The sequence below is a fragment of the Zychaea mexicana genome (genome assembly GCF_025766255.1).
Source record: "Zychaea mexicana strain RSA 1403 chromosome Unknown BDB00scaffold_87, whole genome shotgun sequence".
Lineage (NCBI taxonomy): Eukaryota > Fungi > Mucoromycota > Mucoromycetes > Mucorales > Lichtheimiaceae > Zychaea > Zychaea mexicana.
Genome location: NW_026516750.1, coordinates 1 through 26,573, shown reverse-complemented (window position 1 = coordinate 26,573; position 26,573 = coordinate 1). Strand labels below are relative to the sequence as shown.

The 26,573-nt window shown below is 42.4% G+C and overlaps 11 protein-coding genes across 11 annotated transcripts; 6 read left to right on the top strand and 5 right to left on the bottom strand.

Annotated features, from left to right (window-relative positions):
* Positions 1-1,000: 1,000 nt before the first annotated feature.
* On the top strand, positions 1,001-3,573 carry BDB00DRAFT_884491 (uncharacterized protein; the record flags this gene model as incomplete). Its single annotated transcript, XM_053128333.1, has 7 exons — positions 1,001-1,297; positions 1,439-1,867; positions 2,049-2,231; positions 2,326-2,458; positions 2,542-2,719; positions 2,821-3,416; positions 3,506-3,573. 7 exons carry the CDS (start codon positions 1,001-1,003, stop codon positions 3,571-3,573), a joined length of 1,884 nt encoding a protein of 627 aa, XP_052975714.1.
* A 774-nt stretch (positions 3,574-4,347) lies between these two features.
* On the top strand, positions 4,348-6,758 carry BDB00DRAFT_941600 (putative serine esterase-domain-containing protein). The gene is made up of 7 exons (XM_053129373.1): positions 4,348-4,814; positions 4,900-4,941; positions 5,016-5,048; positions 5,119-5,268; positions 5,368-5,681; positions 5,767-6,486; positions 6,582-6,758. The coding sequence occupies exons 1-6, from the start codon at positions 4,698-4,700 to the stop codon at positions 6,470-6,472; spliced, it is 1,362 nt and encodes a 453-aa protein (XP_052975713.1). The 5' UTR covers positions 4,348-4,697; the 3' UTR covers positions 6,473-6,486; positions 6,582-6,758.
* BDB00DRAFT_770543 (bola protein) lies at positions 6,547-7,177 on the bottom strand (the record flags this gene model as incomplete). The annotated part of the gene is made up of 3 exons (XM_053119888.1): positions 6,547-6,663; positions 6,858-6,968; positions 7,040-7,177. 3 exons carry the CDS (start codon positions 7,175-7,177, stop codon positions 6,547-6,549), a joined length of 366 nt encoding a protein of 121 aa, XP_052975712.1.
* A 1,333-nt stretch (positions 7,178-8,510) lies between these two features.
* On the top strand, positions 8,511-9,476 carry BDB00DRAFT_842946 (guanylate kinase). Its single transcript, XM_053124922.1, has 3 exons — positions 8,511-8,709; positions 8,823-8,954; positions 9,116-9,476. Exons 1-3 carry the CDS (start codon positions 8,595-8,597, stop codon positions 9,436-9,438), a joined length of 570 nt encoding a protein of 189 aa, XP_052975711.1. The 5' UTR covers positions 8,511-8,594; the 3' UTR covers positions 9,439-9,476.
* Positions 9,477-11,218, bottom strand: BDB00DRAFT_842944 (uncharacterized protein). Its single transcript, XM_053124921.1, has 6 exons — positions 10,905-11,218; positions 10,758-10,811; positions 10,622-10,674; positions 10,447-10,537; positions 10,230-10,322; positions 9,477-10,118 (listed from the first exon to the last, which is right to left on the bottom strand). The coding sequence occupies exons 1-6, from the start codon at positions 11,038-11,040 to the stop codon at positions 9,811-9,813; spliced, it is 735 nt and encodes a 244-aa protein (XP_052975710.1). The 5' UTR covers positions 11,041-11,218; the 3' UTR covers positions 9,477-9,810.
* Positions 11,219-11,332: 114 nt separating this feature from the next.
* BDB00DRAFT_612303 (uncharacterized protein) lies at positions 11,333-12,778 on the bottom strand. Its single transcript, XM_053118027.1, has 2 exons — positions 12,507-12,778; positions 11,333-12,399 (listed from the first exon to the last, which is right to left on the bottom strand). Exons 1-2 carry the CDS (start codon positions 12,644-12,646, stop codon positions 11,625-11,627), a joined length of 915 nt encoding a protein of 304 aa, XP_052975709.1. The 5' UTR covers positions 12,647-12,778; the 3' UTR covers positions 11,333-11,624.
* On the bottom strand, positions 12,491-13,464 carry BDB00DRAFT_842939 (uncharacterized protein). Its single transcript, XM_053124920.1, has 3 exons — positions 12,955-13,464; positions 12,757-12,827; positions 12,491-12,665 (listed from the first exon to the last, which is right to left on the bottom strand). The coding sequence occupies exons 1-2, from the start codon at positions 13,346-13,348 to the stop codon at positions 12,763-12,765; spliced, it is 459 nt and encodes a 152-aa protein (XP_052975708.1). The 5' UTR covers positions 13,349-13,464; the 3' UTR covers positions 12,491-12,665; positions 12,757-12,762.
* Positions 13,465-13,937: 473 nt separating this feature from the next.
* BDB00DRAFT_746360 (uncharacterized protein) lies at positions 13,938-14,331 on the top strand (the record flags this gene model as incomplete). The annotated part of the gene is made up of 2 exons (XM_053118547.1): positions 13,938-13,985; positions 14,119-14,331. Coding segments are annotated over 2 exons (261 nt in total), but the record flags the coding sequence as incomplete, so codon positions are not given.
* Positions 14,332-15,300: 969 nt separating this feature from the next.
* Positions 15,301-16,120, top strand: BDB00DRAFT_770537 (C2 domain-containing protein; the record flags this gene model as incomplete). The annotated part of the gene is made up of 4 exons (XM_053119886.1): positions 15,301-15,349; positions 15,467-15,507; positions 15,608-15,621; positions 15,823-16,120. 4 exons carry the CDS (start codon positions 15,301-15,303, stop codon positions 16,118-16,120), a joined length of 402 nt encoding a protein of 133 aa, XP_052975706.1.
* Positions 16,121-16,402: 282 nt separating this feature from the next.
* Positions 16,403-17,747, bottom strand: BDB00DRAFT_770525 (glucosylceramide synthase; the record flags this gene model as incomplete). The annotated part of the gene is made up of 2 exons (XM_053119884.1): positions 16,403-17,274; positions 17,396-17,747. The coding sequence occupies 2 exons, from the start codon at positions 17,745-17,747 to the stop codon at positions 16,403-16,405; spliced, it is 1,224 nt and encodes a 407-aa protein (XP_052975705.1).
* A 116-nt stretch (positions 17,748-17,863) lies between these two features.
* Positions 17,864-18,717, top strand: BDB00DRAFT_612264 (uncharacterized protein). Its single transcript, XM_053118026.1, has one exon. The coding sequence runs from the start codon at positions 18,008-18,010 to the stop codon at positions 18,434-18,436; it is 429 nt and encodes a 142-aa protein (XP_052975704.1). The 5' UTR covers positions 17,864-18,007; the 3' UTR covers positions 18,437-18,717.
* Positions 18,718-26,573: the final 7,856 nt, after the last annotated feature.

Below are 26,573 nucleotides of genomic sequence, written 5' to 3'. Positions count from 1 at the left end.
AGGGGAGAGGGATCTTTGATTTGGTTTACCCTATCTACATATGCGTAAGCTACAGATCTGTCCTTGGGATGTTCCGAAGTCACTTAAAAACCTTATGTACCAAGTTTAATATTTCTGTTAACTACGTTGCATTAGAGTCATACATACCTACTTCAAGTTATTACTGCGTAGGTAGGAAAGTATCAAGGAGGAAAGTGCACGGAAAACGATGCGTCAGAGTCTTTCGCCTAATCAAATTGCAGGCGAAATCCATTCATAAAATTAAGAGTCGAATTACAAGAGCGTCACTCATGGTTACACTCATACAGCAATAATTTTATCTATAAGGGTACCAGTGCCATTTGCTAAAAGCATCATCCTGCAAAGGTTGGATTTCTCTTGCCTTAATTTATATGTCTATAACCTATGATATAAACAGTTGTAAACGTTACCAAAGATGCGGACGCAATATTAAAGAAACCAAAACATTGTTGACATTTTTCAAGGCAAAGTTTCTCAATCCTTAGCACGTAGTGTTAGTACTAAGCTCTACTACATATAACTTCCCGCGTAAGCTGACATCATACACTTTTAGGTAATGTCTCTTTTATTAGCTTGGTTATTCTTATAGTGCGAAGAACTACTTTTTCTGGAGCTCTGTTTGTTTTGTTCATGTATTAAACGAATGAAAGGTGAGGGGGAAATGCCAAAAATTACTCGCGTATAGGCTGTCATCAAATGAGCATATGTTTTGTGAGGCATAAATTTGCTCAAAATATCACAGTCAATTTATTCATCGAATAAGCTTGAAGTAGCGTTAAACTAACTCGCAACGGTTTTTAGTGCCAATTCTCGATACGGAATGCCATTTACCCGATCGTGGATCTACGCCTTTACCAAAAGCGGAGGCGGAACAGGTAGTACCTTGGTGCCACGGGCTTGGCTTTTCCTTAAACTCTCGCGCTTTCTTTCTCTCTCTTGTATTCTTCTACATCTTTTCCTTCTCCATCATCTTTATATGATGCACAGCTTGCCGAAAACTTGGGTCATAGTAGCCCTGGTGGCACTATGGTCTAACATTTGCACAGCCTTTTACTTGCCCGGTGTGGCGCCGAAGGATTATGCTATGGAAGATCCTGTAGCACTTTACGTCAACAGCTTAACGCCCATGTCCAACCAGCAAGTCAAGTCCATTATCTCGTACGACTATTACTATGAAAAGCTTCATTTTTGCGAACCGGAAGGCGGTCCACAAAAGCAATCAGAAAGCCTGGGCAGCATTCTTTTTGGTGATCGTATTTTCACTTCGCCCTTTGAGGTAAGTAGGCGTTGGAAACGAATAGGGGAAGGGAAGGGACCCTGGCCAAGTGCGCTATAAGAGGGGAGAGGCGTGCCCTGTAAATCTATATGCGATATACTTAGTGAAGCTTTCTCTATACACATATGTTTTTATATATAGCTTCGTATGGCTAGCAACGAAACCTGCCAGTTATTGTGCGAAACCAAGCCCATCCCGAAGGAAGATGCTCAGTTCATCAATCAGCTCATTACGGACGACTATGGAATCAATTGGGTAATTGATGGCTTGCCAGCTGCACACGAGAACACAGATGACCACACTGGCGAAAAGTACTACAACATTGGTTTCAGCCTCGGCTACACCAACGGTGACAAGGCGATGCTCAACAACCACTATAACATCTATATCTATTTCCATGATCGTCCCGGAGGCTTCCGCCGCGTTGTCGGTGTCGTCGTGTTTCCCGCAAGCAAGGACACCAAGTTGGATAAGAACAAGAATCCTGTCTGCGACAAGAAGGATTTGGCATTTAGTTTGAAGGAGGATGGCAAGTCCAAGGTTGTCTACACCTATAGCGTCACTTGGTTGGTAAGTGTGTCAGGGTGCACGGGGAAGCTCACGATGGCGTTGAGAGAAGGGTTCAAACGGAGAGATATTTTTAGTTGACTAGGACTAAAATACATTTGGTATACGAGCAAGTAGAAAAAAAAAAAAGAAACTAACTGAAAAATTTGCTATTTTTGGTGTTGAATGGGAACTTAAATTTTAGCCATCAAACACTGCTTGGGCCACTCGATGGGATAACTACTTGCATATTCTTGATCCTTCGATTCACTGGTTCTCCCTTGTCAACTCGATTGTCATTGTGCTGTTCTTGACCGGCATGGTTGGCATGATTTTGCTCCGTGCATTGCACAAGGATATCTCTCGCTACAACGCTGTTGAGGCTCAGGTGCGTCTGTTTACGATGGAAGAGAGAGAGAGAGAGAGAGAGAGAGAAAAAAAAAAGAAGGTTACTGACATTATAATGGGGGTATAATGTCTAGGAGGATGTCCAGGAAGATTATGGCTGGAAGTTGGTCCATGGTGATGTTTTCCGCCCACCAACCCAGTTGATGATGCTGTCTGTTCTTGTTGGTAGCGGTACCCAATTGATTGCCATGACAGCGCTGACCCTTGGTAAGGAAACGGCACGCAAATAAGGTTGATAGGCGGGTGAATTTTCACGCGGTTGCTCATTTAAACATCTTTGCTTTCAACAGTGTTCGCTGTTCTCGGTTTCCTTTCGCCATCGAATCGTGGTTCGCTTGCTACTGTCATGATCATTTTCTTCATGGTTTTTGGCTGCATTGCCGGTTTCGTGTCAGCTCGCACATATAAGATGAATGGCGGTGAGGCATGGAAGTCGAACGTGGCTTTGACTGCTGTTTTCTTCCCTGGGTAAGCTATATCAATTAGTGGAAGGAGACAAAAAAGTGGTGGTAAAGAAACAGAGAAATGCGTTTTAGAAAACTGAAACTGACATCGCGTTATGCTGTTAGTTTGATCCTCGGTTCTTTGTTTGCTCTCAACTTTTTCTTGATCGCCTCGGATTCATCCGGAGCCGTTCCGTTTGGCACCATGGTCGCCGTACTTGGCTTGTACGCCATCATCTCCTTCCCGCTCAGCGTTGCTGGTTCCTACTTTGGATTCCGTAAGCCCAGAATCGAAGCGCCCGTTCGCACCAACCAGATCCCTCGCCAAATCCCTGACCAGCCATTCTACCTTCGCCCTATCCCTTCAATCTTTATGGGTGGTATCTTACCATTCGGTGCCATCTTTATTGAATTATACTTCATCATGAACAGCATCTGGTTCCACCGCATTTACTATGGCATCGGTTTCTTGTTCCTCGTCTTTGGCGTCCTGCTTCTGACCTGCTCCCAAGTCACCATCCTCATGTGCTATTTCCACTTGTGCAATGAAGATTACCATTGGTCATGGCGCTCATTCTTGACTGCCGGTGCCTGTGGCTTCTACGTCTTCTTGTACTCCATTCTTTACTACCTCACCAAACTCGATATCAACAGCTTCACGAGTACTGTACTTTACCTTGGGTACTCTGCCATTATTAGTATATTGTTGACGGTCTTGACTGGTAAGTGATGTTTTTTTTAAAAAGGAAAATATGTCAAGCATCATTGACAAAGGAGCGAGAATCGGACCTAATACAATCTTTATTTACAGGTGCTGTCGGTTACTTGGCATGTCTTTTCTTCTTGCGCAAGATTTTTGGCAGCATTAAGGTCGATTAAAGTTTACAAATATCTTTACCGAATAATAATAAAAATTAGAAGTCTAAGGGAAAATATGTAATGTGTATATATCGAATAATGGAGAATATGATCTGTTTGGGCTCAGAGTAGGTAAGCGTTCCTTTGAGTTATAAGGTCTGTTCCTATGAGATCTATTCTTGTTGCATGAACTACTCACAATGTCAGCAGCCTAATGGAAAAGCGGTTCATGCGAAATTGTACATACTTATTTGTTTGTTAAATAGCACATCAACAAAATAGAGTAATTTACAACGAATGCACGTGTATCTGATTGAGCACTACATGTGTACACTGTCCATACACAAAGGTTCTGAAAAACCATCCATCTTCGTCATTCACAGGGTTATACACAACGACATTGGCGTTTTGTCGGGAACGACCTCAGATGAATAATAGTATGTACTGTACGATCATACAGTATGATACTATAATTGTATCTTTATACTATGAGATCTTGAATGATGGCAGGCACAGATCAGGATTATATTTCTCATCTATCCCTTTCCACATTGTATCATCAATGTTGCCATGTTTGCCCAGGTATATCTTTGTAGGAAAGGGGCTGGTTTGCGCCATCATCAAGTAGACTGAGTAAAGGCTTCTTCGGTCTTGCTATATGATAACAACTGAATAATCATTGGCATGCGCGAAATTGAAGATGAGTCATGTATTATACCCGACATGATATATTTAAAAGCGAATAAAAATCAGATCAATAGGCTTACGCTATATATCGCATCTTCTCCCCTTTTTATATTTTACTGGAACAGTCCGGCTTTTTTTCGGTTCTTTGCCTCATAATCTGCCACCTTTAGCATCACTAGCAATAAAGACAATCATCATATTTAATCTTGAGCAATGCTTTCTTGTGTTCTCTACGTATGAATACATACACGCATGAGAGGAGAACATCACTACAGATCGCCAAGACATAAAGAATAGAAAGCAAATCAGGCAAGTGAACGCGTACTTTCTAATCAGAACGGGCCGAGTTTACCCGAAATGCGCATTATCATTATTTCGGCTTCCTTTAAGCAGTAATATATATAAAGCTTAGTTTCAGCCCTTGCATCCTTCTTTTTTCTCTTCCTTTCGATTGAAGAATGTCAGAGAAAACCACACTTGTAGTATGCCAGCACGGATTGTGGGGAGTTAAAAGCCACATGGGCTTCATTGAAAAGCAAATCACGGAAGTCATGGATTCTAAATCCATTTCCGTGGTAAGTTATTGATCGTCATGACAAAATAATTATTAGGGAATATAAACTAATGCTTTCTTTTTTCCTATTTCTTCATGATTAAAAGTTAAATGTTGCTTGTAACGAGAGCAAATATACCTACGATGGGGTACGAGGTTTTTAGGTTGATATTACGTTATCATACATTTCCTGACGAAAGGGAAGGATGAATTTTATGGATAGGTTGATATCTGCGGTAAAAGACTTGCTGCCGAGGTATGGGAGCCTTAGAGGAAAGGAACCATAAAAGTGACAGATCGTAATGGAATGCTACTTTTAAGAATAGATACAAGATTATGTCAAGTATTTGGCAGATGAAGAACGCAAGATCGTTACTCGCCTGATCTTAATCGGATATTCATTGGGAGGGTTAATGGCTCGTTATGCCATTGGTGTCTTGGGCAAAAAAGGATTCTTTGATACCGTCGAACCTCTTGTAAGTAACGGAAATGGTGATTATCTCAGGAATCAAAAGAGCTATTTTTCTTTAAGACTAACTTGGCACCCTGTATCGTTGCTTTTTTTGTGTACCTAGCTGTACGTAACATTTGCCACACCTCATTTAGGCGTACGCCGTGAAGCAAACACAAAGTTCGGAAAAGTGTACAATTTTGTCACTGGTCATATGCTGTCAAGGACAGGCGAGCAATTACAACTTTTGGATTCGCATGAAAATGGGCGTCCGATATTGAGCATATTAGCAGATCCAGACCGCGAGTTTTATCAATACTTGGCCAAATTCAAGACACGGCGCACATATGCAAACGTAGCCAACGATCGTACTGTGCCCTACTGGAGTGCAGCCATGGATACATGTAACTACTTTAAAGACATCAAGGAAGTTGAATTGTATGTAAAAGATATCGAGCTGTTCTACAGGGGGTCAACTTTTAATTAATATATTAGAAATAATGATATTAATATCGAACGCTAGATCACTAGATTCGGAATACTCGAGTGTGATCACTGCCTTTGACGCACGGCATCCAGACAAAGAACGGCACAAGAATAAGAAGCGACGAATCAAAACTGGATCAGTGATCAGACTTGTGTTGCTACTATTTAGCCCAATTTTGGTCCCCATCTTTGGAATTTTGGCGTTCACATATATCGGCACCCAAGGACTCGCGTCTCGGTATCGAGTAGCAAGACTGCTAGCATCGGACAAGAGCGGAAAGGAAATGCTGCAGTATGACGAAGAGTGTGGTCATAGCTATAGCGACGATACCCTAACTCACGATAAAAATAATAATAATAAGCGTCACCATCACCATCACAACGATCACGAAGAAGACCCCATCTTGGTGGATACACTCGACGCTGGAGAAACGATACCCAACGAGGCCAATGCTGATAAGGCTCCGCAAACGACTCAGCAGCAACGTGATACCAAAGATCACAGGTCGTTGTACAACATCGAACCATCCAAAGCATTGAAAACAAAACATTCGGCCATGCATCTTGCAAAGGAGCAGTTTGAGATCCAAATGAACATGCTCCAGCTCGAATGGGAGCGTGTACTTATCTATATCGACGCAATGAACGCACATGCTTCTATTGTATGTCGAGCAAATCGATTTGTTAATTCCGGTGGGCAAGCAGTCGTTCGTCAATTTGTTGATTCACTAATACTAGATTAAACTTTTATACACAAGTAATGCATCATCATCGTCATCTCGTTAATAAGAGGGTTTACTATTGTTTATTGCTGTTTCTAAACCTTCTTTTCGATCTCTGCTTGTGTTTTAGTTCTAAGGGTAAGGGCGTGGACGCCTTCATCAATTTCTTGTTGCAAAAGCTTGTAGACTGAGCGATGGCGTTGCATCAAAGACTACATACATAGTTCCCCGTTTTAAGGATCAGTACTTTGTCGCAACTCGTTTCAACAATATATCAACTTTACCTTGCCATCAAACTTTTTCGAGATAAGCGTTATCCTGTCATAATTTTGTGTTGTTCCCCATATAACATTTAGTGCTATGTTTTTTTGAAAAGTTGTCAACTCTCCCTTCTTGCCCCTGTGACATACCGAAAATGGGTTTCCTTGTTTGTGTTGCCCTTCATGGCAGAATGGTGTGAGTGCATGTGCGATTCATTAACAATGTGCAGTGTGGAGGGATCAAATTCTTCAATAAGCTTTTATGTATGTTAAAGGGAAATAGTATCAGTATCACGTCGTTTTTATTTAATTATTTGTGCAAGCGTACCTTGGCCTCAATCGAGGTTTCGACAGGACCCTTTTCTTCAGAAGTGATAAAATCTTTTAAGAATGGTGTAGAAGCATAATTGCGTCGTGCAGCTGTTTGTTGAATGGGTAACGATTTCGTAATTATGTTGCGAAACATTGTTTGAAAGTGTAAATAAAATAAGCTGCTACTGCTTCTATCTGGTTTGCCTCAACAAACGAGTGAAAATTCAGGCCCAGGTCAAAGTAGTGTGTGGAGAAAAAATTTCCCTACTTTGTGTGAAATGCCAAAACCGATAGTGGTTAAGCTATTGCCACTCATGCTTAGTAGATGGGTAACTCAATTACTGGGCATGTTCGTCTTTCCAAGTTATTGATGAGGATAAGTATTGAACCGGCTGCTTCTTCAGTTTAATGAATGTAAGAATAAAGACCGAGACTCTCGGGCCCCGCACCAGCAGACTGGCATGAAATCGCTCATAAAGATGATGATGATTTTCGCTGTTAAAAGTAAGCTTAATTGTTTATCAGCGACACTCCCTTCAGTTTTGAGCCGAAATACTGGGTCATTGTCAGCTTGAAGTTATGTCTTCCCTTGGTCGCTATGTATGAATCCTTGAGTAGCGATAAAGGGGCGACAAGCAATGTTTTGTGGTTATCGCCATTTGCAACAAACACCTAGAAGTTACCGTATGTAGCGTCTGAATCACTAGAAGCTATGATTACTTTCGTTGCAAGCAAAGCCAATAATGGCGGGGTGTACTGATAGTGATCAAATCAGAATAGTGAGGACACCTACGGGTGCATGTTTAATGATGCCCATGGTCGTATTTTGTGGCCCGAGCGGATGCGATAAGATAAAACGGGTGATACAGAAAACTTTATACTATACTGTTGAGGCCGACAAACGACATGGACTAACTAGAAGCTATTGATATATCACTTTCTCACATCAAAGCATGCTAACAGTACGCATACAATGATTTACTAGAAGCATTTCTATTGAATCACTCATGTCCGCATACCACATTCAACCACTTAGGGAAGTGAAAAACCTACAATGATAATCGTGCTTTTTCCAGCGAAGGCACGGTACAAGGTGGGGGAGTTATCACAGTATGGCAAAGGCGCATACTAATCTGCAGTATCCTAAAGAGTGTACTGTGAAAGTCCAAATGGTATATGGCTTAAATTTGCCTTTGATCCCTTCTTTATCTGTTAGATAGAGGCCGCATGTCATCATGGTACAAGAGAATATCCCATGACGTCTTCATGCGTTTGACAGGTCTGTCAAAGGTACCACATGTCGTAGTTGCTAATTTATGCTTTGATTCAGGTAATAAAAGGAAAATACTGATAGTTAAAAAGCAGACACATATGCATCAGAAGTTCAATCAAGTGCAAACTAATTAGCATCATCTAATCACTCGGAGTCGGGAACGCAACAGCAAAAATTGTCGATCCTTGTTCGTATTTAGTTAGCAGGCTTAGCCCACGTTCTTTCCTTCCTTGTAACTTTTTTTTCCTCCTTGTCGTCTCCCTAACTCTTGACAATCCACATTCCACATCACACAGCCATGCAAACTGCCTCCAGAATCTTTGTAATCTCAGGTCCATCCGGATCCGGAAAATCGACATTGTTGAAGCGTCTTTTTGCAGAATACCCAGACACCTTTGGATTCAGCATTTCGCGTAATGTATTTAATAACACAATTACTCTCTGAATTCTCCAACAACAAGCGAGATTATCGTGGCCTGTTTTTTTATACAATTTCTCTAAATGCTGGAATATAAAAATTACACAGACACTACGCGGAAGCCACGCCCAGGAGAAAGTAATGGCAAAGACTACCACTTTGTAGCCAAGGAACGTATGGAAGCGGAAATTGCTGCTGGCAAGTTCATTGAAAGCGCCACGTTTTCCGGTAACATGTATGGTAAGTCATTCACGGCCAAAAAAAAATCAAAAAAGAGAGAAATAAGCCTTTTTTTAATATCTGGGAAAAAAAAGAGGGTAACCTATTATGTATTAATTCACGCACAATGCATATATCCAAATCCACTCACACACGTACACATATTTATATACTGTATGCAGGTACCTCGATCAAAGCAGTTGAGGATGTGGTTGAGTCAGGCAAAGTATGCATGTTGGATATTGATATGCAAGGCGTAAAGTTAGTCAAGCAAACCCAATTGAACCCTCGTTATATCTTTGTTCGGCCACCAAGTCTTGAAGTTTTGGAGCAACGGTTGCGTGGTCGTGGCACGGAGACCGAGGAAGCCGTCAAGGCACGTTTGGAAGCTTCTAAGCGAGAATGGGAATACGGTGAAACCCCTGGTGCCTATGATCGTGTTGTGGTTAATGATGATTTGGAGACTGCTTACAACGCGCTCAAGGATGCTATTTTCGTTGCATAAAAAAATAGAAGAGAAAGGATTGAAATAATTATTTATACGTTTATATTGAAATTGAGTTAAGTTAAGTTATCTGATAAATTAATTGCTGTGTATTTTGACTGAGGAAGCGTTTTGAATTTGTGTGTTTGTTTTTCCTCGGCTTTTTGCCAAAAACAAAAAAAAAAGGAAGCTGAAATAGGAGGGAAAGGGACGATCGAAAATAGATGGTGGATAATGGTGGATAATAGAGGGTAGTAGTAGGTAGTATTAGTAACAGTGATGGAAGGGAGTGAGAGGTAGCGGGAGTATACACGACAATAATAATTTAGAGTACTAGTACACACAACGTCAACGTCTACAACACAGAACACAAAATAACCTATTATGTTGGATTTAAGCAAGAGCATAGCCAGCAGCAACCAAGCCAACGACCATGGCACCAAGCGAAGCACGGGTGGATCCAGCAGCGTTATCGTCAGCGACTTCATCGGAATCGGCAGATGCGGGAACACCCGAAGATGTCGAGGCAGGCGAGCTCTGAGCATCATCACTGCTGGAGGAAGCAGGGCTGCTGCTGCTGCTAGCAGCAACGGAGCTGCTTGCAGGAGCAGGAGAAGACTCTACTGCAGGAGAAGAGGCAGCACTAGACGAAGCAGCAACGCCGCTGGCTAATTTACCAGTACCCCATGGAATGGCCTCACCTATTGTCAAACAAGGAAAAAAATAAAACAGAAATCGTCAGCATAACAGCTTAATTACTTTACCGAATTTGCTGAATTAAGCGATTATAATTGATGTGATGTTAAACTTACCGCCGGGCTGAGTCTGTTGGGGCTCAGCAGTGGGAGTATCGCCATCCTGAGCGACGATGGCAAAGCGAGTGGTCCATGCAGCCGCGCCAGCATCTACAGTGTTACGCCACAAATACAGATATACAAAAACAAACCGAGTTAGCTGGATGCTCGTTCCAATTGATCACAGAATAAAGTGGATATATGAACGATGAGATCGATGGCACTGTATACGAACCGTTGGTGTATTGGAAAAAGTAGACTGCGGAGTAAGGATCAACTTGTGGAGCAGTCCACGTGTAAGAGGATGCGGTGCTTGCGTCCAATCCCTAAATAGAGTAAATGTGCTCCACATTAGTAAAAAAATAATAAAAAAGGGAGATTTTCTATATTCCTCTGGTGCTTTTGCTTACTGAGGCAACATTCTCCAAGAGAACCATGTTGGTGTTGTCTCCAGTCATAAAGTCTATGATATATATCATCCAATTAGTGGGTTGTCAATGCAGAAAATGCGATTGTGGGGCAGTATGTTGGTTTCAAGTGACATACCAATCTTGAAGTTCGTCCAGGTCTCGTTCATGCTGGGCGAGCTACCATCATCAGCTATAAATTTAACAAAAGTGGTAAAAAGAAAATAGTACACCGTCAGAATGAATTGCGCAAGCTGAGTATGTACACACTATGTCGATTAATTACCCCAGGTGAGAGTGTATTGTTTGCCGGCAGTCCAAATAGTGCCGGGCCCAGGGTAATTAGGCGCCATAGTCGCAGCGATACCCGAAACGAAAGCCATAACGGCTGTGGAAGTAGAAATGAACGATTTGAAGATCATTATTAGTAGATGTAGAAAGGAAGAAAGGACAGAAAAAGCGAATTAGGGGAGCTGTGGCAGTTTGAAGGTAAAGAAAGAAGGAACAAACAGGCCCAGGGGGTGGTGATGATAATCAAGGGATAGGGTAGTAAGTGAAAGGTAGAGAGAGGAGGAAGAGAGAAGAAAAAGAAGTTGTCGTCGCCTTTTCTTTGCCTCTTAAAAGATTCCGACAACTCTATGGTTTATAAATAAGCTTTCGCGGTGCCACAGCGCCATTATTCTCGAGCGGCGGTTTAATGAGCCCTGAATAAAGGCATTATACTCGTGTCCAAACCAGGTAAAAAAAAAGACGATGTTACGCCGTTCAATTACACAAACACGACAATTCAAGACGGTTGCATATGGACGCTTGATTGAAAGAGGTTATTTACAGCGACAACATATACAGTCGGTGATAGAAACAAGAGATATATATAGACGCGGGTGTGTTGTTGTGGTTACTGTGTGGTAAGAGTAATGCTGAGCGCTGGAGGCATTTGTATACGGGGCTGATGTTGTTGTTGTCGTCGTTTGTGAACCAAAACAAAGGGACAAAAAAAAACAAATTACAGATGGCGCTTCAGCAGCAGTGACTTTACACAGTCGTCTGTAAGCAGAGGATTGTGCGAGATATCCAAATGATGCACTTTGAGCCGACCAGCAGCCAAAGCTAATATCGTTTGTTCACTGATTTGGGTATCACAGAGGCGCAAGCTCTTGAGCGTAAAAGGTAAATCAAATAAACCCTCCATACGCTTGTCGTCAATGGTGGCGCCAACCAATTCCAGTTGTTCTAAATGGGTCAATGGCTGCAAGACGTCACTAATACGCCCTTTGAAACGCACACAGCGGATTATTGCCAGGGATTTCAGGGATTTCTTGCGGTTCTTGACAAAGGTGGCCAGATCCTGGTCTTCCAAGCTATCCAGTTTCATCAACCGGACTCGTTCAAGGGTAATGGGCAGCGAGTTCAGCGAAGAACCAGTCAGCGGGGTAGTATGAATGTCAACATGTCGCAGGCTCTTGAGGCAGGCGAAATTGCACTCTAGCATAAAAGGATGGCTTTCCAGCCCACCAATCTGGAGAGAGTGCAGCTTCTTGCAGTGACGCGCCATCATCATGATGGTCGACGGCTTCACGGACGTAGGATGGCCCAATGTGACCGATAGCAAGTTGGGACAGTGTTTGATCAGCTTGTGTGCGCGCATGTCGATGCCGTAGCGATTGACGGCTGTCAAGTCAACCGAACGGATATATGCGCCGTAGGGCAACAATGGATTGTCTGACGAGACAACTTTGACAAAGCCGACGAACTGTAAATAGTCATTGATGATGTAATTCCTAAATATACATATGATGGTTCAATGTTAGTTAGCACCCCTACCATTTAAGTCGTTCTTCAATATCTGTACATAGATGGACCCCCCTTTGTCCACCTCTTCCCTTACCTGTACAGAACGCTGCAAACATAGTGAGCCCACAGCTTGCATACTCGCATGGCCCGGAAAGCGAATGGGTCATTGCCATTAGGACCTATGGCCATCTCGCAAATGACTTGTTGCAAGTCGTAAGGAAGATTTTGTAGCATTGCGATGTCTGTAAGCAAGGTATATGTTTTGCCCGTCTGATTTTCTTTTTTGTCGATTTTGGGGTTGTTGGAACAGCAGTTGCAATAGTTTTTTAAAGCAACTCGAAAAGCCCAGTTTATATGGTATCCAAGCGACGGAATAGACCTGGCAACGAGCGTTCCAAACTCCGGGGCTGTGTGTGTGAGTTTGGCTTAGGAACTTATTGGTTTTGGTTTCACTTCCTTAATGCCCCATCTTTTCTTGAAAGAATTTCTTCTCAAAAACTAAAGAAGTGAATCTTGAATGCGAGCTGGCATCGAAAAATTAGAGAGTGAGATTACCCCATAGGCCTTATTTGTAAATGCTATGAAACGGCGCATGTGTCGGGTCGCTTTGCATGCACGGTTGCGGTCATGGCGTCGGTCCACTCGTTTCCGGAGATCGGACGGGCCGCATCGGGCTTGTAGCTCCTTTCCGTTTTTGGCTGTCGATATTATTACTATATAAGCGGCAGCGTGCTGTTGGCCTGTGAGTAAATGTGTACCATGCTTATCTGTGTATCTGTAAAGCAATGTTTGTGTTTTACTTTTTCGATTACACAAAGCCCCGCGGTAGGGCCAAGCAGTAATCAGGACAAGCAGACAGAAGATAGGAGCAAAGACTTGGCAAGAAAAATCATGAGATGGGAGCCTGTCAAATGGGATGGCTAATAAGTAAATCATACGACGGTTTTCTTCTTAGAATAATAACAGCAGTAGCAGTAATAACATTATAATTAATATAATTTTCTAATGCATATTCCGGTTGTTTTCAGCCTGTTTTGCTATTCACTCTTTTCTTTCTTGTGGCAGCCATTCAGTTCGATGCGCTGCAAAAAAATTTTGTGTATAAATTTATTGCTTATTAAAAATCGATCAGAATGAGCGATCGCGCCCAGTGCTGAATAATCGATCACCCAAAACGAAAACGAAAAGTTCGATTGCGTGGTGGAACACAGCAGAACGATGCATTACTAAACAGGCAAAGCACGCCAGAATTTTTCCGGCTAGTTCGGCCAATCAACATTGAAAATTTGTTGGACGATCTTTGCATGGCGATGTCTCGAACCATCCGCAGCCTTCGATATATAAAAGCACAGCTCACCTATTTCATAACCTGACTTTTTCACTTCTTCAGTTGGGAAGCCGTTCTTCTTCTTCTCCTTTGCTCTTTCCGTTTCTTTCTCCATCTTTTCAAATCGCATCTCTTTCCCAGCAATTCACCTACGTCGGATATATACAAACAATCACCATACAAATTAGAAGAAAAATGGATACACATTGGTGCTCATATTGCGACAAGGCTGTCAGTCCGTTCTCGGTGAGTTACCTATAACAACAGCAGCAGCCACGCGACCTCAACCTGTATACATGACACATTACCATGTATACAGTAGCTTTACTGCGCTTGTGATTCGAACCTAACTTTGACTTTTCCTTTGCGTCAACTACAGGACTCACTGTATTGCTCTGATGAATGTCTGCGCCAAGATGCGCTGCAGCATCATCCCGTGTTCGGCTATGACTTTAGCGAGTATCGAGGCTTCTTGTCCACTAATGCAACAGAGCGTCGGACGTCTTGGGGAACAGTGAACCAACAAGAATCATCCAACAACTCAACAACAACAGCACCATCATCATCATTACCTCACCTTCATCACCATTCCTTTGGGATACCATCCCTTTCTTCATCCATTTCAAGTAGCGCTTCCAGCATATACAACAAAACACATCACCATGACGATCGACCGGCATCACCATCACGAAAAGAGGCTGTTACAACTCATATGCCACGGATAAATATTCTCGGGCATTTACTGTAAAAAAAAGCTGTACAAAAACACTCTCATCTGATTTTCTCTTTTCCATAACCCTTCTCCTTCCACAACATACCCCAATCCCCTCTCTTTATATGTCATTTCTCTCTGTCCCTCTCCCTTGTACATATTATTACTTCTAGCAGCATGTAAAAAAAAGCAGAAAATACCCCAACTATTCCATTATCTTTTATTTTTAAAAAAAGCAATACAAGCAATTCATGACCACAGGTACAAAGAGAACGAATAAGTAATCTTTGTTGATAAAGCCCAGTGCATTGTAAAATAGAAGTTCTCCCAAAATGGATAAGGCTGTGACAGTCTCCGGTCGTAGGCATCGTTTTGTCTAGGCAATAATGACATCAGGTGGTTGGCTGATGAGCACCGCCGCCACTTATTACGACCTATTACATAGCGGGGATTTCGTTAGGTAGAGGGACCAGTAAATCGTCCCGCCCTACTACACGCCGATCGTGGCGAATGAGGTCCTCCCCCCCAAAACTGTCAAAAGTGTTTCACGGACGCATGAAATTAGAGCCTCCGCTGCAAATGTAACAGACCTCGAGATCTTTCTCTTTACACAACATACGCACTCACTCACTCACACACTCACTCGGAGGAGCTCGGCTTAATGCAGTAAATAAGAAGTTAGCCAATCGTTTTGTGTGGGAAGATATATTGTAAAAATAAACAAGAAAAGACGCGTCGTTCTCTCGTAGTCCCTCATCAGCCCGCTATCCTCGTCTATAAAAAGGGCTCAACATTCGTCTTCTCTTTTTCCTCTTCTTTCTTCACATATCCACATCTACTAAAACAAAAATGCTTTCTTCCCGCTCGAACCCCAAAGGTGTATTGACCGTTCAAGTCCGTAAGTAATCTGCTCTGCACCTGCGTTTTGTTCTTTGGTTGTTGGTCAGGGATGGGTGTTACTGTCAAGACAAGTAGCTGCGATGTTGACCTATTCTCTTGTATTTTACCATTCTAGTCGAGGCCAAGAACTTGAAGAACGAGGATACCATCGGCCACGTAAGTAGCAAAAGAAAAGAAAATAGGGACTAGGGTAGGGATGTGTTGCTATATAAACCAGTGCTTTTTGCTCACCAAGTTTCTTCCTTCCTATGTATAGAACGACCCCTACGTGTAAGTAGCTCTGGTCAAGAATGACTATTGCTTGCAGCGGTGGTAGTCAGCAGCTAGAACGGTGCGGAACAGGATAGCTCCTTCCTATTCTCTAGCTTATTGCTATTACTACACTCTCAGGCTCAAGATGCCTGCTCTTAAAGTTGGCCTACACGTAATGAGATACGCGTGATATTAACCTAGTTGCCTTTGTAATTATAGTGAGCTCTGGCTTGACGAGGAATACAAGCAGAAGACTAGCGTCCAGAAGAACGCTGACGAGCCTGCCTGGAACGAGACCTTCACCTTCAACATTGAGGAAGGCTCCAAGGTCCACAAGCTCCACTTCAAGGTTCTTGACAAGGACAAAATGGACACCGAGAAGATTGGCGATGCTGATTTTGAGTTCGACAGTGCCCTCAACGGCGAACCCCTTGACACTTGGGTCAAGCTTCCTGCCCATTTAGGTCTGTCTGACCACGGCGAGGTCCACTTCCTCGTCACCTTCGAGGCCCAGTAAATAGCAAAACAGGAAAAAGAGAAAACAAACCATACCCTCTCATTATCCTCACAAACAAACACATACTCTCTCCTTCTGTTTACCACGAAAGAAAATATCATACCAATATATTTTTTTGTACAAAGTGTTGAAATAAACAAATACTACTGCTCAGTGTATTGATAAAACACAAACGCATACGTGTCTCAGCTGCGGGCATCATGGAAGAAATTGGAAAGCATGAGAAAAAAGAGAGGATATTATTATTACTACTATTATTATTAATTTTATAGATCTAGCCCGTCATTTTTTTGCTAGGATGGGCACAGCTGTGCCATCGCGAAGACAATGATAATCTTGACCACGCCACGTAATGCGGGTCCCGACCATGGCGTACAAGTAGAGTGGAAGGGCCAGTACTTCCCGCGAAAGCCATGCACGTGCAAAGCGACAAGGACCTAGCGGCCGATGCGACTTGCGAGCATACGATGCTGTGTGCACCAATGTCCGATAGAGTGCATAGTCATTCACGAACCATGCACACCAGTGGAATAAAAAGTACCAAAAGATAGACGTGCCGAACAAGATATTGGCGCCTGTAGCACCCATGAGGATACATAGGATCGACTCGGTGAACGGCTCGGTCAGTGTGGCAGAAGTGACAATGTATTTGCGTAGGCGGACCCATCGAGCGCGTCGACGACAGTATTCAGAAGGCGTAATATGCCCCAAGACTTGGCAAGCTGAATCGGCACTCATGCGATGACGAAGACCCTGGTGCCACAGCGCTTCACCTACAATGTTGTCCTCGGCCATAAACTGCGCAAACGCGCCCAATCCGCCTGCACGGTCGAGGTCTGAGCGGCGATACAGGTTCGACTTGCCCATGACACACGATGCAATCCCGACCTGGTTGATGGCCAAATACATTTTCGCGTGGTTTGTGTCCAGAAACAAATGTTCTACTTCGGCCGCATAGCTGGTAGGTTGCATCGCAACAGGCAGATGGTGAACAAGACCAACACCAGGTTCCATCAGCTCGTCTACTGAGCGGCCAAGAGTGTCGCGATCCACGTGTACGTTTGAGTCCAGAATCCAGATGATGTCGTATTTAGCGCTCTCGTACGACTTTACCATATTGTTCACTTTGGGGTTAATGCCAACTTGACGATCGCCTAGCGAATATCATAATCTCGCATCAATTTTACTATTATTCTCGCATATCTCGCGCTGACACAGAGTATCAAATTGTGTTTTCTTGCTCTCTTTTCTTTCTTCCATTTCTATGTTGCATACCTATGATAAGTCGACACTCGGCATCCGGGTATTCTTTCATTAGCTGGCGAACAACAGGCACAGCTGGATCATCTTCTTTGGCCACGGAAAAAATTGTTTCAAATTTCGGATAGCGTTGTTCAAACGATGATATAAGATTGTCTGTGAGTTCGAGGTCGACGCCTTTGAGTGGTCGCAGGATCGATACTCCAGGTGCATCCTGCCCAAGCTTGCTGGATAGCGGACTGGGTTTTCGCGTATACCGCGTTTGGCTAAAGACTGCGTGTGTGAGAGAGAGTGAATTCTTTTCCCTTCTTGTTCGAGTATACGTATATATTCCTCCATGCGTGTTTCTTGTTCTCTTACCCGACATATTGGCCCAAAAGACTAAGACAAATCATGAACGCATGCCATGTCAAAAGCAAACAGCCCGTTACTGTTGCTAATGTGCTGGGATCCACACTTGCACCGTGGTCCATCGAAGAACAGTCCCTAAAAACAATTAAACTTCGTCAGAATCACATTGTTTTCGTCAAATCTCGTTGTCTGCGTTGCAAAGGACGTGTCAGTTTTCGCTGTAGCGTACTTTTGTTGTTATAGAGCACTGGTTATGGGAATCGTTCCTGAAGGCTGATGAGGCTATTTTTTGGTTTCGGGTTTGGCCTGACAGCTCTTTCTTTCGGTGTCTCTCTAGGCCTCTTGCCCTCTCTCGGGACCCGAATCCAGCACAAACACTCCGTACTTTTGCCCAGAATGGCGGAAGCAATTCAGCGGCGTTATATTTTACCGACTCTTGGGCTTTTAAATGGGGGGGGAGCGTCCCATTTACTACTAAATTGTTCCTCTTCGCCATCTGTTGCACACGACGGCAAGTTATGTCTTTGCTCTGTTTCGAAGTTTCCATGCATTACGCTTGGTGTTACAGAATGTGGCGTTCCTTTTACTTTAGTGCACACGGCGCGTAAAATAACAACAAAGTTCTGGAAACAGCATCATCATTTGCTATCAGGGTCGCTGCAACAAGTGCTAACATGGTTTCCCAGATGCAGGGCCCAGGAATAGACACGGTATGATCTTTTCTATTCAATGAAAGCTTCTTACGAACAGAGCTCAAACCATTTGAAATCAGGTGTTCTTACCAGCGAATTCGTCCTTACGCCACTAGTAGATACATACGTAAACAGGTATAACATTTTCCAGTATCACGTCGACATTACGTATTATATGGCGTGCGTATATGTGACCAAATGTATACATACAGCAGTAACGATACAGCCGAGTTCGACATCAGTAACACGACGCCTTCTTGCCTATAGTTTGCAGACACGGTGATGTAGCATGATAGTAGTATTAATTTTAGGAACACAGTTACATCTAACAGGGGGCGTTGCTGCTAAGCATGTGTGACATTGGGTCAGGTGTTATTTATATCACCTGGTGGATGATACAATGAAGTACTATACACTTCCACCCAAATTTGGATTTAATAAAAGCATATCCATCACATTTGGATGCTTTTCACCTCTTTCTCTTTCAAACAAAATGCCTTCTACCTATAATGCCAATGCCTCTTGCGAATGACGTAAAGAATTGTCAGAAAGCATTAAGCATGAAATCATTGTTCTATGGACGCGTAATACAAGGATTGGACACTAGATTAGTGGAGCGATGTGGTTTCATCTGACGAGTCACGATTCCGTGTGGTTGAAAACGACGGACGTGCATGAGGAATACGCCATGATGGAACTCTTCCTTGACAAGCATATCCTTGAAACGTAAGCGTTTGAGAGGAAAATCTGTCATGGTCTGGGGCTGCTTTTTGTCAGGAGGCTTGGGGCCACTTGTTGACATGGATGGTAAGATCGATCAAATTCCATCCATATCTCGAACAAGTCACTAAAGAAACAGGGCGCGAGTTCAATTTCCTAGAAGAGGTAGCTACACTATTTAGTTCAAGAAGGCACGATGACAGATAACAAGGGTTTTGGCCTCCTCAAAGAAGCCGTGGGTTTTAAACCCGATCGAAAATTTTTGTAAGTTGGGTAAGGCCATAAGCAACCGCAAGACGCCCACTAAGAATACAGAAAAGGATGGGATCAGCTTTCGTTTGAAGTAGCAAAACACCTTGGAGAGAGTACGCCGAACTGATAAGAAGCTGTGACAAAAGCTCTAGAAAAATTACAGAATATTAATAATAAAAATTTTCTTTTTACTTTACATAACTTACGGCTATTTCTTATAAGTGTCAAAGCAATCGTCTTTATAGCAATCGAGCAGAAAAATGCTATCGACGTGCTTCATCTTTCTATTGGATTTTGGAAAGGTTCCAAAAATTTTTGAAGTGGAAATGTTTAAGGAAATAGCCAGTAGGACGAGTTCGTGTATTCAGCGAGATTGTGAAAGTGATACTAATGGTTAAAATATCATTACAAACAAGACACTATATACACGGAGCTATTTGAAAAGCGGCCACACGATAATATTTTAAACGTGAGCTCGTAGAACTAGATTTACGCTAGACAAGCAAAACCATATTCGGTGGTGTATTCCTCCCAGATACAAATGTGATTGACAGTGTGCTGTGGTGATGCGTGATGTTGTTCCCCGGATTCATGCACAGACAAGTACATGTAGTATAATATCATATGGATAATCTTCTCAATATTAAATACTACCCATTGCTGGGAAGGTGTTGCATACTTTTAACAACTTCATTGATGCAGAAGCCCTTCTAAATAGAACATAATAATAGCACATTTTAAGCACAAGTTCAGATGTCCAAATAATTTATTCTCACCTTCATCAAATGGCGCCCATGTTTGAGTCATAAACGCTGCAGTACATACTATATCACGTCGATTGCTGATGAAAATTTCGTCAACGCAGCATCTTTCTTTGATACAATTGTAATGATTCTCTATCATTCATAGCAAAGCACTTCTTTTAATTAAAATCAACAGCAGTGGTGTATACCAAGGGCTTAGGATTAACTTGCACCATCAGGTTTTAATACAAATCTCCGTAACAATGGTACATATCGCTGTGGCTTTCCTATTAACTTCTCTCCTAACTAAGTTTCAAGTAGTAAGATACAGAACATTTGGGAAGGTTATAGTGTATCAAGGTGTACGTCAAATTGGGAAACCATCAAAGCAGGTGAAATACTGCTCAAGAACATCTTTGCTGTTTGAAAAGTGAGCGTGCCCATAATTGGTGGTGTTGAAAATATGCTGCACAACTCATGTTGAGCAACTTCTTTGGTCACTGGGAGACAAAGTCCAGTTAGAAGAACATGCTTCTCTATTTTTAGATCGTTCTGGATATACAATGGATCCCGTTAATGTCAACCCTCAAGTTCAGCCGAAAGCGTTGACGCAAACGGGGGTTTGACGTTTCGCCGGGGCTGGACTAGTCAGGCACTAAATAAAAATGTTGAACCAACGCATCCTGACACACTGTATATAAGGAATAGCTTCTGAGAGAATAAGATGTTGTCAAAATGCTCGGATCCACCCCAACTACCACACTACACGAGTATGTCTCCGTCACTAACGAGTAACGGGCGGTCTTATTGTCGCCTATAAAGACTCGAAGAAAGGCATTACACTGCAAATGGCAGCAGATTTATCCAAAAAGAAGTTTTGCTTAAGTTAGGTCCCTACCAAGAGCACTATCTCCGAGATTATTAAGCGAAAATCCACCGAAGTTCTTGGTGATGAAAGGGACGCCAAAAGGGCTCGCAATAGAGGAGAACAATATCCTGTAATTATCAGTATAGAATATATGTATGCTACGCAGTCATCCCTGATCAACCAACGACGAAATAAACTTTTTTTGATTGGAAATGTTTGACCTCGATGAGAGGTCGACCCTGGCTTGGCACCCAGAAAAACGTTGACCTTATCGGGGGTCGACATTAAAGGGGCTGACCCCTCTGTAAAGGTATTCCATTTCACTAGTTGCTTCACATCTTGGCTGCTTATTCATCCGCTTTTTCGAAGGTTACATACATAAATTTGTAACGAGAAATAGATGGTTGCGTGGCTTGGATGTATTTGGTATAATGAATACCTACGTAGGTACGAGAACTTGCTCATAACGTGGTGCTAGTCAATAATGAGTTTCAATCTCTGTGACAAAGCAAAATGTAAAACCTAACCGTCAACGCGCTCAGTGATGTTTGAGAGTTGACCTTGGCAGTATCGAGTACAGCTGTATTCGTTTAGGATACAGTGCTCAGATCAATGTTGTATATATTAGCGAACCGGGGATGCAGGACACTTACAATGTAGGCTGCACGGAATGCCGGCCGTCTGCAGCTCGCTGCTTGAGACCGTGCTATGTCTCCTAACTTTATTATTACAGCTCATATAAATACGTAATGAAAAACAATTCTGGCTCTTTAGTTCTTGCGTTTTTGTTGCCTAGTGTTAAGAAAATCTTGGTAAATGAAGCATATTATATACTAATACAACCCATTTACTTTTTTTTCTTACCGCTGAATACTCATGAATTGTTATTTTTATTGTGTCAGAATTTATTTATTTTCTTGTGATGAACCGTTTTGGTGCTGCCTCCCCTCTTGTCAGATGCGCTTGCGACGCCTGTGTTGAAGAAGGAAAACCCAATGGATACGTGCTTCGGTCACGGGAAGAAGCAGAGTATCACTTGCAGGTCCAGGACGCCAATGACCGTGCCAAATTTAGGCCCGTAATGAGGCAATGGATTAGTAGGTACCAAACACTACACATAACGCGTCATGAGTACTTAAATCGATTTATCGCAAAACAGCTGAACAACTTAGCGTGAACGAAGATGGATTGTGTCGTTCAGGTCGAAGCCACTTAGTCGTATGGATGAAGCAGATTTCAACTTATATAAACAGCAAAAAAGGCCGATAACAAAGGTTAAAGCCCAAACAAATTATCTCCCCTATCTTTTAGTAGCCATCGCTACCGCTTTCTGTATCGTTATCATGATTTATCGCTAAATGGAGCCGTTATGATACTGTTTAATCAGATGCTTATACAGACATCATCATCAGCTCGCCCTTTGATCCAGTTCTTTAATATACCTATTCCTTTGATCGAACTTTCACGTCGATTCTTCATAGCTCTCAAGCTACAGCTATTTAAGTCGAATTGGTTAGATGAATAACGAATGTGCTAATGACACTCGCCGTGTGAACGAACAGTTGTACTTTTCTTTTGGTCGTAATGAGCAACTATGTTCTTCGACGACTGTCACTGGAAAAAGTCGACTCTTTTGCCTTAATGTTGTTGCCGTGATTAACGCAAGGTCATGATATACAAAATCACTCTTGGCCGATGTAGCTTTGACTGTAACAGATGTATAAGCTTGAAGGTAGCATTTTAATTCATGATAAGAGAGAAAAACGATACATACGACTTTGTTTTACAAATTCAAAAGAACTTTAAACATGGGTGCGATCGGCTCTCTTAGCATTAGATGAAAATGTTCTCTGCTTAGCGCGAATTTATAAATTGATCTGGAAATATGAATAATATCAGGATAGCAAAATTTCAGTTGTAACGATGTGTAATGTAACTTGCTACATAATACATCTTAATGGTCCTCTTCCATGTTTGTACGATCATTTGGAGAGAGCCTTTGTCAAGGAGTTTGTGTATAGTATTAAAAGAGCTATAGAACAATATGCCGGATTTTATGGGGTCGACGTCGTGTTTTAGAAAAGGCAGGCTGTCATGAAATCATAAATTTACAGCGCTCTGAAAAAAGCCAATAAATCCGGATAATTCATTCACCGTATCACTTTGAGGTTCCACTCGGACACCCTTCTTATCAGCTGATAGTAGGCGATACAATGCAAACGATGTACAGTCAGTTGCAAATTTTTAGGCGGTCCTCCCAAAAATCATAAGTCGTTCAAGGAGTGAAATTTGTGTCACGATACAAGAAAATCTAAGTCGCTGGTTGGATGGAATTTTAGTCGCTCTTAGTGATAAATTAGGTCGACTCAGCAGATGAGCCCAAGTCGCAATGCGTAAAAATAAATAAGTCGCTTCTCTATTTGCAAAAAACAAAACAAACATATCTACAACACAACTAGAGAATATGATTGTCCTACAAAAAAGGCTATACACAGACATAGAAAAAATTATCAATCCAAATGCACGTCCCTCTCGTCAACAATAAAGATCATTATAAGTTTTTAGCAAAGATACTTATTACATCATATATTTTGTTTTCTGATACTCTTGGTTGGGGTGCGCGAATTTTTACGTACTTCCATTTTCGGCGATTGCAGGAAAAGCAGTCGCTCTGGCAGGAAAACCGGTCTCTTTTTTCTGAGTGCGTTCCTTGACTACTTACACTCACTAGTCATACAAATCACTGACACCAATTTTTACGTACATCAACCTTTACGTACCATGTCCTACAACATGAAATCTGAATTTACAAAATGGATCGACGGCGATGAGATTGAGCAGGTCACGTTAATTCGTAAAACGGACCAAACTTATGCGCGACCCACTGACATCGGCTGGCAGCTACATCAGCAAAATCAAAAGAAAACTGAAAGCGGTGTTAGCATCACGAAGGTTTGTCTCGGTGCCGTGCAATGTGTAAAAGACGATTGCGTACGAAAGAACCTTCCGGTCAAGTCAGCCAGCACCAAAGCACTTATCAAGCTGCAGAAGTGTGTCAAGTGCGATACGGAGTTGCGACATATTCCCTGTAAGGTTCGTGTCCACTTCAAGTTCGTTGGCAGTGTGGGCAGTGTCGAACATTGTGGTGTGCATTCGCACAGTCGATATGAAGCCGTTCATATCAGCAAGAGCTCCGTCGCCAAACTTGCCGAGAGAGTTTTGCGATCCCCGCAGGAAAGACCCATGGCTCTTGTTATAGGCACCAGCTCTCAAAGACCAATGAACCCACCACAACCTCTGCGCGAGATCGACAGCGACTTACAGCATGCTGGTAAAGTTGCGTATCACCGCCGCAACATCCTTGCAGCCAATGGCTTCAACGCTAAAGGTATACCCAGCATCGAAACAGTAACTGCTTCAGTAATGAAGCTCAATGTCGAGTATCCCGGTTATCTTCGTTCACCACTCGACCTCCATCCTGACAGTTTTTGCATTCCTTTCGCTTCGCCGTACATTCTGGACGATGTTGACTACAGCTGCCAACCAATTCCAATGGATGTCACTTACTCCTGCTTTGGCGACGGCTATTACCTCTGCAACTCTGTCATATATCAAGAAAAACTGGAAAAGTATGTTCCAGTTTTCCAAGCGGTTCTTGGTGGTTTAACCACTAAAAACTTCGTTTCGTTCTTCACGACAATGTTCAAAGTTTTGAATGTAAAGAAAAACGACGACGGTGAACCATCTATGTGCGGGATAATGATGGACTTTTCCCAAGCGCAAAGAACCGGCTTTTTTATCGCGTTCAGCAACATTTTTCCCGGTGCCAAAAGTGGGGAGACTTACTTAAAGGGTTGCTATTTTCACTGGAAACAGTCGGTTGAACGTATACAAAAAATGGGTGATGTTGTACCAGTGGAACGCCGAAGGATATTCTTGGAATACACCAGGGTCATGTATGAGACGACGGTGGAACAGATGTTTGATGTTGTAACCGCTCAAATGGAGAAAGAATTCCCGCATACTTCAAAATGGCTAAACTGGTGGCTTCGACCTGGCGTTGCTAGTATGATCTTTCGCTCGAAAACGACGATGCATGAAGAGCTTTTACTCAATGCCACAAGAACAACGAACGGCGTAGAATCATTCCATCGTAATATCTACCGTTTCGTTCAGCAATCCAAGCCGATTCTTTCAACGTTACCTGAACTTTTCAACTACATGCGAAATGAAGAGAGTAACTTGGAACATGTTCTTGCTGGCAAAAATATACGTTATAAGATATCTGCGCCTTCGTAAGTTTCTTCTTAGCGTAGTGAGGGTGTGTATTGCATCGAAACTAGTTAGCATCTGGCTTATTCTACGCTTTATATATGCAGTCCTTTCAAAGCGCCTAAAAAGAAAAACATAAGCGACAGTCGTCCTCCAGAGAAACTCAAGCAATTATTGTCAAGAAGTTCTACCACCAATACCAGAAAGCGCTATACAGAAAATAATTCAGATCAAAATGAGCCAACCAAAAGAGCAAGAAAAACAACTAATGATACTTCACTTGGTAAAACAATAAGCTTGTTGTTTGTAAGAGTTTGAGAATACAGTAATTGAAACCTAATTAAAACATGTATATAGACTCTTTGGCTGTACCTGAATATCGAGAGGATACCGAAAAAAAAGATTATAGTAGTCAAAAAGAAGCAGCTGAAGATTGTGACAGAAAAAGAAAAGAAGCGGCCAATGCTCGAGAAGAACGCGCGAAAAAGCTATCTGATATCCGAGAGTTGTTCAAACAGCAAAAGAAGCAAGAATATAGAGCGAAGAAAAATGCAACGAAAAATATGACGTACGTAAATTGAGAGAGAAATTATTTAAAGCCTAATGTAAATCTTATGTATACCTGATACCTTTAGTGAACGTTCTTCGCATTTCAGCTCGCTAAACAAGTATCCAATCGCTATTGTTCCCAATGCTGATAATGCTTGCTTCATCGACTGCTTTTTACAAATAATGTTAAGGGTGATTCTGCCTTACATTCCTGAACCTCCAAAAATCGATAATGATGAAAGAGCACATTTACTATCAGACCTTTGGAGTGCGTCCAGACAGCAGGACTTTACAGGTCCTGTCTTGTCCTTCCGCCAGTATATCTGGGACCACGGTGCAAAGTTAAATATCGAGCGCAAAGGGGTATTCGGAGACCCAGCAGACGTGCTCCAATGTATACTTAAGAATAATGATATTTTACGTGCCTATCTACAGTTCAAGACAAGACCACAGGCCACCAAAATATCTACTCCTAAGGACAATAGCGCCAAAACATGGATGGCTGAGGCCTATGTTCAAGGAGACAAGATTCGAAACCGGTCATCCATCTTCCACTTGACGGATAAGGATTTCGATGAGGAGGACCTTGAAGATCCCACCGAAAGCAGCTTTGACCAGTTACTGCAACAAAAGATTATACAAGCTCGTGTTGAAACCAGCAGCAGAAATCTTTACATGCAAAACATTGTCAGCTATGCCAGCTTCATCATCGTTCACGATCGAATACTAGGAAAAGATCACGAGTG